Source organism: Branchiostoma floridae, chromosome 15 (genome assembly GCF_000003815.2).
Source record: "Branchiostoma floridae strain S238N-H82 chromosome 15, Bfl_VNyyK, whole genome shotgun sequence".
NCBI lineage: Eukaryota > Metazoa > Chordata > Leptocardii > Amphioxiformes > Branchiostomatidae > Branchiostoma > Branchiostoma floridae.
Window position 1 is genome coordinate 235,312 of NC_049993.1, and position 16,477 is coordinate 251,788.

The 16,477-nt window shown below is 40.3% G+C and overlaps 1 protein-coding gene across 6 annotated transcripts in view; it reads left to right on the forward strand.

Moving 5' to 3' along the window:
* Positions 1 to 15,908, forward strand: part of LOC118431463 (FRAS1-related extracellular matrix protein 1-like) — a 38,245-nt gene extending 22,337 nt beyond the window's left edge. For 4 of the 6 annotated variants that reach the window (XM_035842700.1, XM_035842701.1, XM_035842703.1 and 1 more), the window contains exons 6-16: positions 153 to 355; positions 1,635 to 1,784; positions 5,486 to 5,562; positions 6,819 to 6,866; positions 8,710 to 8,838; positions 10,087 to 10,212; positions 10,704 to 10,734; positions 12,996 to 13,080; positions 13,297 to 13,382; positions 13,920 to 13,970; positions 15,087 to 15,908. In XM_035842700.1, coding sequence (XP_035698593.1) covers positions 153 to 355; positions 1,635 to 1,784; positions 5,486 to 5,562; positions 6,819 to 6,866; positions 8,710 to 8,838; positions 10,087 to 10,212; positions 10,704 to 10,734; positions 12,996 to 13,080; positions 13,297 to 13,382; positions 13,920 to 13,970; positions 15,087 to 15,292 — 1,192 coding nt within the window. In that variant the 3' untranslated portion in view covers positions 15,293 to 15,908. The remainder of the gene's footprint in view (positions 1 to 152; positions 356 to 1,634; positions 1,785 to 5,485; positions 5,563 to 6,818; positions 6,867 to 8,709; positions 8,839 to 10,086; positions 10,213 to 10,703; positions 10,735 to 12,995; positions 13,081 to 13,296; positions 13,383 to 13,919; positions 13,971 to 15,086) is intronic. The other 2 variants (XM_035842705.1, XM_035842702.1) reach the window with 2 other exon arrangements.
* Positions 15,909 to 16,477: the final 569 nt, after the last annotated feature.

The window sequence follows — 16,477 nt, forward strand, 5'->3', positions numbered from 1 at the left end:
AAAATATGTAGATTAATTGATACCCGATTTGTCATCACTCAAAAGTAGAGTTTTTTCAGGTGCTGAACATGCGTTACATGTAGGTTAAGTCTGCATTGCTCTTATATAGTGGAAGTATTATATTACTGTATACATTTTGCTTATTGTTTCAGGTTCCATCTGAAATGGTCTACAGTTGAAATGGTCCATCCTCAGTATTCAGTGTGTGAAGATGTGGGGTCAGTTTCCATTCTTCTGAGAAGACGAGGCAACTTGGACCAGTCCGTGTTTGTAGGTGTCCATGTGAAAGGTTTGACAGGAGAGGAGGGGCAGGACTTCACCACAGGTCGAGCCCAGCAGATTCAATTTGACCCTGGTGAGTTTTCTGTGGAGGTGCTTTTTTTTACATAGTATTTACATGTATCCTAATACTTCTAGTAAATCCAGAAAATCTGGAGCCAAAACTATAGACACAACCTCTGATTTGCGATTTTGGCTAGGCAGTCATAGCAAATTCTGAACCGGATATGGGATAATTGCTGAAGTTCCAGGTCAGTATTTGCGTCAAATAAATAGTAGAATTAAGTTGCTATGGATGAAAATTGATGAAGAACTATTCACACACATGCTACAAGTTTGTTTTCAAGATTGGACCTAGATTTCCTAAGAGCTCCCCATTTTTATGAACTTTTTGCATTGCTTAGTCTTAAGTAAAGGTTTCAATAGCTAAGGGTGATTGACAATTTTGCCCAAAAGCAAGTGCAAAATAAAGTTACTAAGGCTATAAGCTGTCAAACAAGTATCCCAAAACACATTGCAAAAGTAATTTTTATGCTCAACCAAATCATTGTATGATGTATTGCTCACTCACTCACTCTCCGGTTTAACGTCTGTTGTTCCCCATCCTGTGGGGGTTAGACGTGCTTGCACATAGATGAGGGGGCTTGATGGCAGCTCGCCAGCGTCCTCTGTCACTAGGGTTGACACTGTGCAGGTTGAGAAAGTTGATGTCTTCCTTTATGTTGTCCAACCATCTCTTTCGTGGTCAACCATGAGGGTTCTTTCCCTCTATGCTGAATTCCATGATCTTCCTGGTCCACTTTTCCTCATCCATTCTTTGGATGTGGCCGTACCAGCGCAGTCTATTGAATCTTACTGTGTCCTGTACGCTATGAACCCCAAGCCTGGTTCTTAGCTGCTCAGTAGACAGGATGGTCGAGAGCTTTCTAGAACATATCCAGCGGACCATGGCATCATCACTCCTAGTTAGCCTCCTCATGTCCTCTATGGTCCTGCTATGGTATATATTGATATTTTGTCATAGGTCTAACTTGTACATTGTAATAACATAAAATCACTGTGAACATTTCTGCATGTACATGTACAGTACAAATGTATGTAATTTGTTATGTTACAATTTTAAGACTTATATCAGTGCACAAGTTGAAATGACCCAACACCTAAGTCACTTAGGTGTTGGGTCATTTCAACTTGAGAAGGATCAGAGGACTGATCGACAACATGTTGGTAAGCGCTTTATTTTGTGCACGGATATAAAGTCTTGAAATTGTAACATAATGTTGACTACCGTCAACTTACATTCTTATATAATTTGTTGTCAGCTGAATTGGATGTGTTGAATGTAACACATGCAGGTGTCAGTGAAAGACAATGGACCATAGGGATTACAAAAGACAATCTGCAAGAGAATAAGGAAAAGTTTCGAGTACAGCTACGAAACCCAGACAACACTTTACTTGGACAGCAGAACAAGTCTCTTGTTATCATACACGACTTCCAGAATGGTATGTTCTGCCTTACCTTTTGTAGAACTTAGTTTAGTGTAAAAGATGTAATGATTGATCACTTTTTATAGACACATTATTAAAAAATGTACCTTGTTTCATTCTTAGGTAACCTAATTTTGTAGATTTTGTTCATTGCTTTGCTGAAGACCATAAAAATCTTAAATTGATTACTACTGTGGAAATTATTTCAAAAGGAGTTGATGACCTATAGCAAAACCACACAAGAGGAAATGCTAGCATGAGTGTGTATTTTTAAAAAGCCATGTTTAAGATTAATGGAAATTAAAGATTCATTTCATTTCATCAGTTTGAATGTTCATTGAAGGGTTCGCTTAAAAGGCTTGGCTGTCTACCAGGCTAGGCTACCTGGCCTGTCTACCTGGCCTGGCTATCACGTCAGGCTACTCAGATCCCCCCCATTCATAGCCCCACCATATGGCACTCATTCAAGTACTGTACCAGTACTGTGTTGGGTAAATGCTTTAGGGTGTTAGACTTAGAAAACAGAGGTCCTGGGTTCAAATCCTTTGTGATGTCACAAAATCTGTGCTGTTTACAGTTACTTTCCCCACTCCAAATTGTACAAGGGGGTTGGAGAGATTATTGGCAGTGGAATGAGAGGATTGGGCTCTGTCCTGCACACAAAAATTGTACAGTGGATAACAATCCACAGCCTCAAAAAGGCTATGTGACTACCGATATTGTATATGTCAACATGGCATACTAGCATAGAGAACAAGGAGGTACATGTAATTATACCCCCTTGGTCAATACAAGTTTAGCTTTATAGTGCTTTAAGGGGGCACACACCAGTTTATTTGGGGTTTCAATTGGAGGCGGCATACCCTAAAGTCTAGCGACCAGCTCTACCAGGGAATTATCCTGAAGCAAAATAACTGTATATCTGGTGAAAGCATATTCCTTTAGCTACAAGACAAACTAAGTTTCGATCCTTCAACTTCTCTGATTTTAAAAAATTAGAGGGAAAAAACATTATTTTCATGTAAAAAATAATGCAAAAAATCGGGCATTTTGGCATTGAAAGAAAAACATGAAGATGATTTTTCCGGCAAACACGACTGATACTGTCAGAAAGAGGAAAACCTAACGAGTAATCCAGCTAATTATAAAGAAAATTCTAGTACTACAGTTTTTTTAATCATCCACGGCGCGCGGCATTACAACTAGGCTTAACACAGAGCTTCAGAGGTTAATCTAGGTCACGAGCCTAATCACATTCAGGCGTAGGAATATCCCGGAAGTAAGACGCGGACCAAAACACAATTTGCACCGAAAACACACCATTTCCTACGCTTTTCAGCCATGTAACCGTTTAATGTCATTTCGCAGGAAATAATGAGAAATGTCAACTCAAACATGGACCCTCGGAAGCCTTTCGTCACTTTTTTCTCGCGCACTAGCTCGGACCCCTGTCGCGGAAGAACTGGTGTGTGCACCGTTAATATATGCAAATTATGATTATTATTGTCCATAACTTTAAAACGTTATACTCTATAGTCATGCCAAGTTTGAGTTGTCTGCGACTTTTCTTTCTCGAGTAACAGGTGGTTGAAAGTTGCGGTGTCGGAAGGCTGATTTTGCGCCTTCAGGCCAGTATACCATTCAATGCGCATAATAGCAATTACGTCACAATAAGCTTGTCCTATGGAAGAGGTTTTAGGCCATTAATACGTGCTAAATGAAGAGGCATGGTCGTGAAAAGGAAAGGCAAGGGGCCGCTCTTGCGATGGAGCACACTTTCCCTCTATTTCTAACTGGAATGAACAGTAGAAACCACCTAGAACGCAGTTGAGTTCGTGACGTCACAATGCCGGCCACTAGCCTATGTTTGAAAGTAAGAACGCTGCAGTTTTAAGTTCCGCACTTCAACGAGAGTGCTTGAAATGTTATTTGTTGGTCATATCTGGTAGAGGATAGACCTAGCTTTCCCGTCCAAGCGTTTCCGTAGGCCGGGCTTCTTTCATTTCGTAGAAAAATGAAGTCATATGTTGTATCTGTGGTTAAGATGGAGGCCTATTCTGCATATCCTGCCGGTATGAACTTAAAAACGGGCATCTGCTAAGATAAGGCTTTGCAGTTTGGTGTCGGTCTCGGTGTAATAAACAAGCCTTGGGATGTATCTTCGGATTGGTGCAACTTACTTGTGTTAATGTCGAGAACTAGCGCCACGCCGAACTTAACATTTGATTTGCCAGGAAAGTGCGAAAATGACGTCAGCAGGGGCTTTTTTCATTGAAAAACGCTTGCCGCTTGATGTAGAAGCAACTGTGAAACGTGTAAATGCGATTTACAGGTGCCCCAGAGGTTGTGTAGCAGAAATAACAATGTTTCGGTAATTGTTATGTAATCTATCCTTAGCACACACACTTCAAAGGCTCTGCGACCGTGTCTGAAGGGGGTGGGGGTGGGGAGGGGGGCAAATCCACCAATTATATGACAGTGTAGAATCATATCAAAACCTGAGAAATCCGGCTTTTTTTAACTAGAATTTGATCGAGGCTATACACTTTCATGGGAAAAATGCAATTTGTTGGCTATTATCGCTAATACTTTTTTCAGGATGGGCGCTTTTAAGGGGGCACACACCAGTTTATTTGGGGTTTCAATTGGAGGCGGCATACCCTAAAGTCTAGCGACCAGCTCTACCAGGGAATTATCCTGAAGCAAAATAACTGTATATCTGGTGAAAGCATATTCCTTTAGCTACAAGACAAACTAAGTTTCGATCCTTCAACTTCTCTGATTTTAAAAAATTAGAGGGAAAAAACATTATTTTCATGTAAAAAATAATGCAAAAAATCGGGCATTTTGGCATTGAAAGAAAAACATGAAGATGATTTTTCCGGCAAACACGACTGATACTGTCAGAAAGAGGAAAACCTAACGAGTAATCCAGCTAATTATAAAGAAAATTCTAGTACTACAGTTTTTTTAATCATCCACGGCGCGCGGCATTACAACTAGGCTTAACACAGAGCTTCAGAGGTTAATCTAGGTCACGAGCCTAATCACATTCAGGCGTAGGAATATCCCGGAAGTAAGACGCGGACCAAAACACAATTTGCACCGAAAACACACCATTTCCTACGCTTTTCAGCCATGTAACCGTTTAATGTCATTTCGCAGGAAATAATGAGAAATGTCAACTCAAACATGGACCCTCGGAAGCCTTTCGTCACTTTTTTCTCGCGCACTAGCTCGGACCCCTGTCGCGGAAGAACTGGTGTGTGCACTGTTAATATGCTCTTCCTTCTTGTTGAACGAGCTGAGATAGTTTCTGTTCTAGAAGATAGATATTCAATAAAGAAACAAATTTTTGTTGCTGGCAAGCCCATTCTTACACACACACACACACACACATACACACAAACATACACACTATGCTATGAATGGGGGGATCTGAGTAGCCTGACGTGATAGCCAGGCCAGGTAGCCTGGCCTGGTAGACAGCCCAGCCTTTTAAGCGAACCCTTCATTGAATGAAACATTACATTTGTCAATCCTCACTTTTCCTCCACCTGACATGGACACCCACAAGCCAACATTAATCCACAAAGTTCACTACTCAAGCATGGAGCAGATTTCCATTGTATGAAAGGCTTTGAGAATTTTTTTTTGTATTTCAAAATGATTTTTTCCCCATGAAAAATAACAGTGATACTTGTTTTATTCAATAGGTAAGTGCAGCATTAGTGCACAAGAGACAGTCAACATGGAACAGGCTAGGCAACGTCCTAGGTCTTCTGGCAGCGTGGTGAGTAACAAAATTGTGTTGACCAATGACAAGATGAAAATCCATTTTATTACTTTTAGTGTTTGTATGTTCATACACAGGTATATCACTCGTTCTCATTGAAATGTCGAAAATGGCATTTTTTTGGTCGAAAAATAAATCGGCTTTATTTTCAGTGAAAACTACCTGGTTGTTTAGGAAAATTCCTCTTTTAACCGTAGCCAAAAAATGGCAACTTATTATTTTCGGTCCCATTGGTAATACATTACAGGGCAGGTAACAAACGTTACCGGTAACGTTTGTTACAACAGTAAACTTTACCCTGTTTTCTTCTAAAGGACTTACCTTATTGACTACATCATTTAGGTATAAGTGGATGTCCCAATGGACATTTGAAAAGTGGGCAGCTTTTTTACACCAGGTCAGATAGAAAGCTTAGACAGCATCAAACAATGGTAACGTTTGTTACAGTCATTTCTGTACAACATTTTGTTAAGCAAGGTGGGATACAAATAACAGTCAACAACCCTTTCTTGTTTCTTTAGGAAGCGAGAAGAAATGTACAGCGTCACAAAAACTGGCATTTCTAGTCTTATACGTGGATAATAAAACCGTGGCAACCATCGTACTCGTGGTGGTAACGTTTGTTACAGAATCTGGCGACAGGCATAAACCACCTCACATAGCCTCCAAGATCAGTGATAGGAGCGATCTGACGTGACCGGTCAGAGGGCCTGGTCAGCTGGTTTTACCTACCGAATAATCATTCTGGGAACTGAATTGTTACATTTTTGGCTACTATTTGAATTCTTTGTTTCTTCGCAGGCGACAGCCATTTTTTAGGGTGTGAAATCCGACCCATGGCTATACTAACCGTCTAAGCCATCAACCAATACGAATGTTGCTGTGCATCTTTTGTAAAACATTACAGGGGTTGTGGAAAAATGAAGGAACCAGTGATGTTGTCTATAATTCTCTCCATATCAAGCCGTAAAGTTAGGCGACAGCATTTCGACATTTAAATGAGAACGAGCCATATGCATGTGCCTTTTATGCTGGTGATGATGTGCCTATTCATGTTTTACATAAATTCCATTTATTGTCCTCATATTTCCACATGGTGCTGTTTCTATACCTCTCCTTGGTCAGATTATTTCATTCATTGGTATTCACTTTCAACATGATGGTGCATCAAGCAACAAAATTTGCTTCATGAAGTCGCTATACACATGTACTATCGATGTTCATCTACAATGACAGGATACTTTTATGTTTAGATCATGCCATCGTCATTCTTCTCAAATGGGACCCTTCGTCAGTGGATGGTGAGTGTATGCAAGTTGTTGTTAAGTTTATACATACATCTGGCAGCAAGATGTTTTTTTAGAAGGCACAAGTCTTTGTCGGCAAATTGACCAACGTTGCGCATGGCAATATCAGTTGGGTCAGTTGAATTTTGAGACGATCGAGACAATGTTACTTGGTAAGAAAGATCAGTGGGTACTGAAAGCATTTGTAACTTATTGCTCGCCACTGATCAGCATTTTCTCCATAGTGGCCACCTGTCTATTGTGGCCACATTTCTCCAGTCCCTTGAGTGGCCGCTATAGACAAGTTTGTCCTCACATGTACATTGTATGTACATGTACATGAAGGTCCTAATTATAAGTCTGGCTCAGACGACCAGTTTTAGGGTTTTCTGTAAGTATAACGAAACTGTACTATTACCTTCGCCAAGAGGGTTATATTTTTGGTAGCATTTGTATGTTTGTACATGTATGTACATGTATGTTGTCCTGCATAACTTGAGAATGCCTGGATGGATTCATAGTATTGATATTCAGTATGTTGGTAGATGTTGATGAGACATGAAAACGATTAGATTTTTGGCCCCCTAGCAGCTTGGTACAGTACTGCAACAGAACTTCCTTTTTTGATATCTCGTGCTCTTGGGAAAAAGAGAAAGTGTTGTAGGTTTGGCCACCTTGTGGATTATTTTGGAACTGCAGGGGGTTTGTGTCAGACTTCATGGACCCTTCACCCTCCGCGTTACAACTGGCAAACACAGAGGACGTTATCATGAATATAAATTCTGCGTTAGACAGTGCGCCCTAACTTGCCACGCTTTTGGAATTTGCTCTCTTCGGAAGTTGGGGACCAATTTAGACAAACATGAATAAAAATTCTGATGTTATGATGTATTAGCTTTCTTTTGACAGTAGAATTGTGATTGTGTGTGCTTCTTGTCTCCCGCGAGGAGAGCTAAATCTCTCACAATCCAGGTCGTGTTTTCATGGGAAATGGGCGAAATGCACTGAATGCGGCGGCCCGACTCACAAAATCATTACGAAAAACGACAACGCCCAAATCACAAAAAAACTCTGTGTACGTATTGGGAAACATATTCGACATCACTCTGTGAAGTTTCACTTAATAATATATAGACGGTACGAATCATTTGTTAGAGTAACAAACCTTTTGGGCGTTCGCTTGTCTGCCACCTGCGGGGCCACACTCCCTGGGGAAAACAACGGCGGTGATGCTTATATTCTTTTTCTATGGCCGGTCTAGCTTCTACTCAACGAACATTTGAAGACCAATATTTTTAGTGTTTTGTGAAGCTTTATTTCTTATGTGTATGACAGTTGTGTGGCTGTTTTGTACTGGTTGTATATTTAGGGACACGAGCCACCAATACCTAATAACAGGTGACCACAGTGATTTGGCGCTACCAACATTGTTGTGAAAATTCTGTCTTCAAAAAGAAGGGAAGTGAATACGTGTACATATTTTTTTAATGGAAAAAAACAGCTGTTTGTTTGGACTTGGTTTATTTACCTTTCTAATCATCATAGTCAGTGGCATCAAACAGGGCGTACTTTTGCATATTAATAAGATCAGCAAAAAATCCGGGCATCTTAGGGCAGGGCGCATCTTAGGGCGGCCCCCGTTAGCTACTGGATTTGTTGGATTTCTCTATTAGCTCTGTACTTGTCTATTTACCATGCTGGAAGTGGCTGATGTCGTTGAACCCCCAGGAGGAAGGCAGTAGAGAGGTTGGTTAGAGATTTGTCAGCTAATGTGTTTTTAAAGAATCATATTGATCAGAGAGAGAATGATAATCATCATTGTTATCGTCATGATCCATCTGTGTTCATTTTCTGACAGTACCATGGACTTCTTCCAGTGAAGACAAGGACTGGTCTGATCACTTCAGCGCAGGTCAGTCTACAGAAAATGTCTCCTGCACAAGATGAAAGGAGCAATCCAAGAAGACCCAGCACTGCTATAGTGAAGGTACATCATTTTTAACTTCGTCTAGGGCAAACTAGAAGGCTTGGAAATAAGCTGCTGTGTTTCATATTATACCCAGTTGACCCAGCAAATATCTGTTCTGCCATTTTTGCATTTTGCCGACTGCAGCGGCAAAATACCTTGAGCCTCGATGGTTCGTTGGATGAACGTTGTTTGTCTGGAGAACATTGTTCAAATGACAAACAAGACCAACAGTTAAATGAATGGACCAATTAACCCAGCCCTGCCAAAGGCCCTTCCAATTGCCCATTTTTGTTGATTGGGGTGTAACAAAATCAAAAAGAAGGAAAACTAGAGAGACAAGATTGATCAAGGAGGTTAAAAAAACACTTTAACCTCCTTGGATAGATTTTTTAACTGTTTTTATTTTTTTCATCATTTCAAAGAACAAAGGAAATTTGGAAAGAAAAAGGAATTTAATTTGTCAAGCTACCCACGACAGGTTACTTGTCTGCCGAGCTCCCACCAACCCACTCCTGCCAACTTCACATATTCAAATAGGATAAAGACATACAAAAGACTGATACGACTACAGGGAAGCGCAGGCGTAGTTTTCCCCCGTTGACCCTCGCCCACTGCACTGAGCACCACAGAGACATAAACTTTCTTTCTTTCATTCAGACGTACAGTTAGACATAAAGTCAAGCTTTATTCTTGAGTGCTCTCGCAGCCAAGTTTCAAGACTTAGTCTCTTTTAGGCATGTGTCACTGTTTGTGGTCCAGCATAGTAAATCTACTCTTAGACTTTACTCACTATGTTTATCATGAATATATCGCAAATTGCACAAAAAGAAATTTAGTTTTTGCTTAAAGAATAATACACATTCATTTTATGAACAAAAGTTTTACAAAACATGTTTATTGTGGCAATAATTCATCTGGCATGAATTATGTTAAAGAGGAATTCCAACGCCATCGGGAAATCTACTGCATGGCAAGCTGTAAATTTTCCAGCATCTTCCCACATTCATGGTACAAAAACTATCCATTCCTAAAGACAAAGTTACCCATACAGATAAGGATACAAGTTTTGATTTTTATGTAACGTTAGGTCACAGAATTTTAAAAAAGATTTCCCATATGGCATTGCTTTCCTGGCATCAGAGAACCATAGCCTACTTTGAAGCTAGCCATTGGCAACATGTAAAAGCCAGCCCCACTCGAAGTCTGCAAAGAAGACTAACAAGACTAACTACATGTATATATGATTGTGTATTACTTTTCAACCAGGGCAACAAGAAGAGGTCAGGAGTTAACCAGAGACCATGTGACAGCTCCACTAAAGGCCTTTTGCAGTACGAATCCAAGCAACTTTATCAGTGTAATGGCAGGAGATGGCAGTTGTGGAAACCACAGGTATGCTGCATGTCCTGATGTAATGTACCCGTACAGTGAGGATTGTGCGATATACAGCAATGTTCTGCGGGATTTTTCAAAATATGCCATGCACGGCAGACTCTACGGGTAGGTCCATGTATCCAAAATGCAATGCCGTTCCTTGAATAAGACGTAAAATGGGGGTCCCTTGTTTGAGGGGAGCCACACCTTGATCACATTGAAATATTATCGAAAAGAGGAGGGGTCCTTCAAGGTGTGAGTGGATCAAAACCTTGCATTCCAGACTCCGGGTTGACATCTTGATAAGGTGATGATCACCTGTTACTTCATCACTTCCACTAATGTGGTAAATTTCAATCAATTGTTAAGAAGGTTTGATATCAGGTATATTTCCACTGATGCTTTGATACTACCTGTAGATGTATGAAACGTGGTGGTGATGATATGGTACATAATATAATGCTGCTGTTGACCCATTTTATCTTGCTATTTCTGGACACTTATTTCAGGAGCAGCCCTTGACTGGTGGTTGCCAAACAGGTGAGAATCTCACTGCTTATGTTACATGTAACTTAAGTTAACAACATCATTCTAGAACTATCATAGTGGGACTCATTGCGACACAGTAGGAGCATTCTCAAGCTCACTAGCTAGCTTTTAATAACAACATTTGCAGTCAAATACATGTATGCAAAGGTTAGTATCAACATTGAATCACATGTACAGGGCCATAACATGTCACTGGACAAAAGTCAGAATACTGGACACTGAACAGGACTACTCCAGAATTGGCTTTGTTCCTAGAGACATCTAATTAATCTAACGGGGGCCGCCCTAAGACGGTTCCCGTCGTAAGATGGTACGGATTTTTTGCTGATCTTATTATCCATAAGTACACCGTGTTTGTTACCACTGACTATGCTGATTACAAAGGTAAATAAACCAAGTCCATGCACACAGCTTTAATTTGCATTCCAAGTATACTTTAACATATTTACTTCATGTTTTTTTTAAAAACAAAATTCTAACAGTAATGTTGACAGTGCTGAATCACTCCGGTCACCGGCCTCTGCGTATTGGCGGCTCGTGTCGCTAACTATACGAACTCTTTCAAGCAGTCACACAACTGCCATGATACACATAAATAAAGCTCCATAAAACACTATGAATATGGGTCTTCAAATGTTTGTTGAGTAGAAAAGCAACCAAAAGGAAGCGACATAAACATTGCCACCATTGTACTCCCAAGGGAGTGTGGCTGTGAAGGTGACAGACTAGAGAACGCTCCCAAGATTTATTTGACTGTAACAAATGATTCGTGCTGTCTATGAAAATAAGACTTGATAGAGAGATGTAGATGATATTTTCATATAATCAGACAGAGTTTTGTTGATGTTGGCGGTGTCATTTTTTCGTAATGGTTTTTTTTAGTCGGGCATTCACAATCAGTGCATTCAGCCCATTGCCCGTAAAAACATCAGCTGGGATGTTCTAGGTACAGCCTTCCTCATGTGAGACAAGAAGTACATACAGTCACGATTTTACTGTCAAAAGAAAGCTAAAATATCATACTATTAATTTTTTCCTGTGTACTTAAATTTACCACTTACTTCTGAAGAGAGCAAAATGTAAAAAAAAGCGTACCAAGTTAGGCACCCTGTCTAGCGTAGCACAAAATTGGAAGGTTACATACACGAAATTGTCTCACAGTGTTTGCCGCTTGTAACACGCAGCGCGAAAGGTTCATGAACCACATGAATGCATTTCTTATTCAAGTATGTTGTTCAAATCTATGTGTAAAAAATTCAGTCATCAAAATTTGACCACTCTCAGGCAACTAGCGATGGAGCGCCATGAGTTTGAGCGCAAGAAAAAGCGTACCGTGTTGGGGCACCTCCCGTTACATAATATTAATTACCTTTTAATACAGTACAGTATTAAGTATAGTACAGTATGCCAGCTAGTACATGGCAAACTCCTCTTGTATCTTTTTTGGTGATGCCTCAGGGGTAAGCCAAATGGTATTAATATTGTGTCCAGTCTGCAAGTCTTAGAATTCTAGGAATTGTATAGGCATGTGTCCACAGGAATGCTGGTCCATAGGAATGTTTGGAATTCCTGTCAGGGAGTCATGACAGGGGCTGCTGGAATTCCAACCACTTAGTCTAGTAGAAAGTGGGTCATGCAGACTCCCTTTGGGACTGGAGGCATTCGGCCTAGAAATCTAGGACAGTAGGCTATAGATTGATGGAATTCCAGGGAGGGGGACTGCTGCATGTTGGACAGGACCAATGGCATTTCAACCATGCAGCCAGGGTCACTGGATTTCCAGGCAGAGAAGTCTAAGGTATGCTCGAAATCGAGGCAGGGAAGCAGTCTTGAGTAGGGCTGTGGTAATTCAAGCTGGTGAGATGTGACAATGCACAAAGTACAGATAAATGGTAAAGTAGCTAGATCAAATAGTAGCTAGATCTACAAACAGTGGCACCTTGAGACTAAAATACAGTCTTAAGTTGCATCAGAATCCATTTGTAGTACATGTCCAGTCTTAATAACTCAGGGCCTTGGAACCAGCGGTAAAAAAATTCTTCATGACAGGATCTTCCAGTCAATTCCCAGTTTGAGTTTTGTTATGTTCACCACTATTTAGAGTCGGCATAATTGCCATGGCAGTAACATTTTTTATTGCCAGGCTTGTTTGTATTTGTGGCCAACTTCTCCTATATTTCCAGCAACATATGTATAATGATGATGATGGAGTCTGGTAGAGAATACTGCTATAAAGTATTTTTGTTTTATAGGATGGACAAAGTATGGAAGTTTATGCTACCGCAAAGGAGACAGTCAAGAAACATGGAATGATGCTCAGCTGATCTGCAGAGAAAGGTATGTTGCTTATATGTGCTGGGGCAGAATCACACAATGATTCAGAACCTCAATGTTTTTGGTATCATTCTATGTGTGTTCATGCACTGTGTGTGTGTCAACACCATAACTGATGAAGAACTTTCCAATACAGAAAATGTACCTTTCAGACACAGACAGATTAATTTACACTTCTCTGTAGGAGGAATGTTGACTCTCTTGATTTCTTCTCTGCAGGCATAGTGCAGAATTGCCCACCATTTTATCATCAGAAACATCAGATTGGATCTCTACATTTGTGAACAGGGAGCCAGTTTGGATTGGTGAGAAGACTATTTATTATATGATGAATGTCATTGACCCTTAGAGAACTGTGGATAAATTCGGAAGTGCATACAGGAGATGTAGTCTGGCTTAATCTCAGATAACAATTTCGGTCAAGTTTGTTGCTTTATAGGTAGCTATACAATTCAGAAAGTTAATGATGTAAAGTTAGAGCTTACCAGATCTCCACTCCACCCCTTGGGTAAACTCTGAATCCTTCCACATGAATTCCACATTACAATTCAAAAACACACAGAGATATACAAAGTTGCAGTTAAATAGCAGAAGTAACATAATTCCTCATATTCAATGATTACAGTCCAATACTTTGCTAGTTATTGCCTGTGCTGTTCCACAACTGTGACATCCTGTACAGAAAGTGCCTTTTCTGAGAGTTGGATTTTGGTTTCAGCAGTCTGATCATGTTCATTCTGGTGGAGCGTGTTTGGTAGTTATGAATCTCAGACTGGAAGGTGATTTTGTCGTACCACACAAACACTAGTGAAAATATAACCTCCATGTATATTTCATCCGAGATAACTACCAAGTACTGCAATGCATGGGAAAACATCTCAAGTATAGGACTGGTATGTACATTAAGTGTATGTATTTCTACTAGTCTGGTAATAAGTATCTGTGACGGGAAGCAAAACACAACCACTTCAGAGGCGGCGGCACCAAATTTCGTTTTGGGGGGCGAACTTTTACTGACATAATTTTGCGACACCAGTAGCGCCAAAGGCGCTACCCGTCGCGCCGGAGGCGCGACCATCCTAGGGGGGTCCGGGGGCATGCTCCCCCGGGAAAATTTGAAATCTTGACCCTCTAAAACGCCATTTCCTGCGTTTTGACGGGCAAATTTTCCTGCCAGACTAAAGCTAACTTTGATGACAATTCTGTTAGAAAGACACATGGTTTTAGCGAGGGCGATGCCCCCAAAATATATTCACGATTTCGAGTGTCGAAGGTGCAAGCTGTCGCAAGGTTGGTCTGGGGAAATTTTAAAATCTGCACCCTCTGAAACGCCATTTTCTGAATTTTGAGGAACAAATTTTGCTGAGGGACTATATATGCTAAATCTAATGCCAATAATATTTTTGTGAATGAAAGATATGTTTGAGGGCGTTGATCCACGCCTCAACAAATTTACCATGCCGTTGTGAGCGCCGGAGGCAGAAGTCATCGCTAGGGAGGTCCGGAGAAAAGTTTGAAATCTTGACCGCCTAAAACGCCATTTCTTGCATTCGAGGCCCACATTCTGCTTGTAAACTAAGCTAAATACGATAGTAAAATTTTATTAGTTTAAAGGTTTTTGAGAGCGACACTCCCGCAACATATTGTCCTGCGCCAACATGGCCGAAGACGCGAGCCGTCACAAGGGAACACTGGCGAAATTTTGAAATGGGGACTCTCTGAAACGTCATTTCTTGCGTTTTCAGGCGTAAATTTTCCCGTTAGACTAGCTTGATTTAATGAAATTTCCATCATCAAAAAAAATACACAAGGATTCAGCTTGATTTTCTGGGGGGGCGACGCTGGGGTGGGGTGGGCTGGGGTGGCCCTGCATTTATCCCGGTAAATTGTCGGTGTAAATACTTGTATTATGTTCTTTTATTGTAGCTGTATGATGTTCTGTGTAGTGAGCTCAAAAGGCTACTAGTATTTGCTTTTAATGAAAATTATCTGTGGTGTTTTCCCTTTAGGACTGAATGATAAGGGCCAGCAAAGACGATGGAAGTGGCCAGCAGGGCAGTCTCTTTCGTATACCAACTGGAAGCCAGGTCAGCCTGATTCTGACTCGGACATACAGCGCAACTGTGTGGTCATGAACCAGCTACAGAAATGGAATGTCAGGAAGTGCCACCGTGGGAGGAATGTCTATATATGTGCAAAAGAAGTTGGGAGTTGAACCATCATTCCAACATTTGATCATGTTTATGGAAAACTCCATTTCCAAACTTGTCACTTATTTCTTGTAGTGCAACTGAAGGAGAAAGTGTTTGAATGAATGAGAATCATTGAATCAACATAAATGTTTGTATGAAATAAACATCCTTCTGGTGTTATTGATCACCAAATCTTAAGGATCATTAAAGTTAGAGGTACAATCAAGTCAGATTTTGAAATATTTGTGATTAGTGTGTGTAACGTTATATGCAGTTTCTAGCATTGGCTAACGTAGGAATTTTACAAATGATATAGACAGAGTTGCCCTAGTTTCATATTTCATAAGAATGATGTCCACTAAGATTCCATTCTGATAGTAACATGTTCAAAATCTGTAACAAGATGTTATTTTCCAATTTGATATAAGCTGACAAATTTAGATTCTATACTTGCTCCATGAGGACAAATCATTTTTTGATTGTAAGCACATTATAATTGTAATTGGAACATTTGAATATTGTTAGGCAGTGGGCAGTTACAAAGCTATCACTAAAATTAAAGAATCATTCAAATGGTTCCACACTTAAGTGTTAAGGATATTCTCCAATGGAACAAATAAAAAAAAAATTCTGACTCAATGTCTCTGAATTTTTTTTTGGACATATCTTGAGGTTGCTTTGGATAGGGAACAACGAGCAAGGTTTTTACAATCTATGTGATATCTTCTCTTTTTGTAACGGACAGGCAATTTGCAAACATTTCAAATAATTTGATTTGGAATGTTCTTTGATTTCTTTATGCTTGGACAGAGTAGAAAGAAATTCTAAGGCAAACATCATGCGTTATGTTAGTCGTTCTTTGATATATATATCATATATAATCCCCCTCCCCCAACTTTCTGTATGCGGAAGCCACGTTGCTATGACAAGACGGAATGTTTTCTTCATTGGCCTTTGCTGCTTGCTGAAGAATAGCCACAGTATTGTCCAAGGTATTTCAGCAGTCGAAATAAACTTCCCAGCTTCTCGGATGCCCTTAAGACTTACTGAATCTCATCCAGCCTACTTTGAAAAATCATGCAATACATTATTGGAGAAAAGCTTGCTCAAGCAGTCTATAGCCTGTCTGCAGAACTGACTGGAACCCTGGCATGCAGGCTGCTTGTCAGGCAGCTGATCGGAAAGCTAATAGCCAGGAGTAAGCGACA